This window comes from Sceloporus undulatus, chromosome 1, assembly GCF_019175285.1.
Source record: "Sceloporus undulatus isolate JIND9_A2432 ecotype Alabama chromosome 1, SceUnd_v1.1, whole genome shotgun sequence".
In the NCBI taxonomy this organism is placed as follows: domain Eukaryota; kingdom Metazoa; phylum Chordata; class Lepidosauria; order Squamata; family Phrynosomatidae; genus Sceloporus; species Sceloporus undulatus.
In genome coordinates this window covers 254,746,666-254,748,357 of record NC_056522.1, presented here as the reverse complement: position 1 = coordinate 254,748,357, position 1,692 = coordinate 254,746,666, and the positions used below count along the sequence as shown (strand labels likewise).

The window sequence follows — 1,692 nt, the reverse complement described above, 5'->3', positions numbered from 1 at the left end:
TGCAAAATGGACATTTCAGTCCTTTATGTAGCACCTCTCACATTATGTAAAGGGATTTCTAAGGGCAAATTCTTGTACAAATGCATGACAAATTCTTATTAAGAAAAATGTATAACAGTATTTCCCCTAATTTATTATAGTCAATACAAAAATGCATTTATTTTTGTTTTAGTATAGACGTTTTTACTAAAAATAAATACAAACATGCAAACATCCAGTTATATATTTATGCTCCCCTGAACTTCATGTTAAGTTTCTTCAAAGCATTTTTTACATCCTTGTTTCTGAGGCTGTAAATGAGAGGATTTAGCATAGGGATCACTACTGTATAGAAAACAGACACTATTTTGTCCCTCTCCAAGGCATAGCTGGAACTAGGACGGGAGTAGATGAAGAGAATGGAGCCATAATACAAAGTGACAGCAGTCAGGTGAGCTGCACAGGTGGAAAAGGCTTTCAGTCTCCCTTCACTGGAACGGATTCTCAAGATGGCTGCTAGGATGAAGGCATAGGAGGTGAGGATAAGTGCTGAAGGGGCAATTACATTAGAGGCCAAGATGAGGTACAATACAGATTGATAGCTCTTAGGAACATTACAAGCTAACTTGACTAATGGAGGTAAGTCGCAAAAGAAGTCATCGATGACATTGCCGTCATAGAAGATCAAGGTGAAGGTTTCAGTAGTGATTACTGTAGCATTTATGAAACCAGAGAGATAGGACAGAGCCACCAATCCTGTGCAGACCTTTTTGGACATGGCAGTGCTATACAGCAGTGGGTTGGCAATGGCTACATAACGATCATAAGCCATAGCTGCAAGAAGGTAGCATTCACTATATGCAAGGCCAGCAGAGAAGAAGAACTGGGCAGCACAACCTCCAAAGGAAATGCTCTTGTCTTCAGAGATACAGTTTATTAGGATTTTTGGGGTATACACTGAGGAATACCAGAGGTCCAGGAAGGACAAGTTCCCAATGAAGAAATACATGGGGGTATGGAGGTGAGGGCTGCTACTGATTAGTGCAATTAGTGTGATGTTCCCTGCCAAGCTGATGAGATATATTATTAGAAATACTACAAACAAGATCACTTGTAGTTTGGGATTTGTTGTAAATCCCAGAAGGACGAAATCAGTTATTGTGGTGTGGTTTCTTTCTTCCATTAAACTATGACTGATCAGCTGCTAAACAAATAAAAGACATATATTGCAGTTATTGCAAATCAGAGTGCCTTCAGTTCTTGGTCAGCTATAATTTGAACATTTTTAGCATGAAGAAATAAAGCAGAATTATTTTGTTTTATTTTATTTTTATCCTGCCTTTCTTCCAAAGTGGGACCCAAGGTGGCTAACAACACATATAAAACACATTAAAACAAAATAAAACCAAAAAACCCCCCACATTAAAACAAAAATTAAAATCATAGAAATAAAATAACAAATATAAAAAATAACAAATATAAATTTTAAAATATTCAAAGTTAAAAATAGTAATCTAAAACCAATTCCTCATCCCCCAATAAAAGCAAGTCCACCAGGTCTTAAAAGGCCTGCTGATGAAAACAGCGAGGGGGCCAGCCTTGTCTCCCATAGAAGGGAGTTCCACAGGGTGGGAGCAGCCACTGAGAAGGCTCTCTCTCATCTCCTTACCAGGCAAGCCTGGGATGATGGTGGGACCAAGAGAAAGCCTTCTC

The 1,692-nt window shown here is 38.5% G+C and overlaps 1 protein-coding gene across 1 annotated transcript; it reads right to left on the bottom strand.

Moving 5' to 3' along the window:
• Positions 1-226: 226 nt before the first annotated feature.
• Positions 227-1,162, bottom strand: LOC121919241 (olfactory receptor 1013-like). The gene has a single exon (XM_042445633.1). It carries the CDS (start codon positions 1,160-1,162, stop codon positions 227-229), a length of 936 nt encoding a protein of 311 aa, XP_042301567.1.
• Positions 1,163-1,692: the final 530 nt, after the last annotated feature.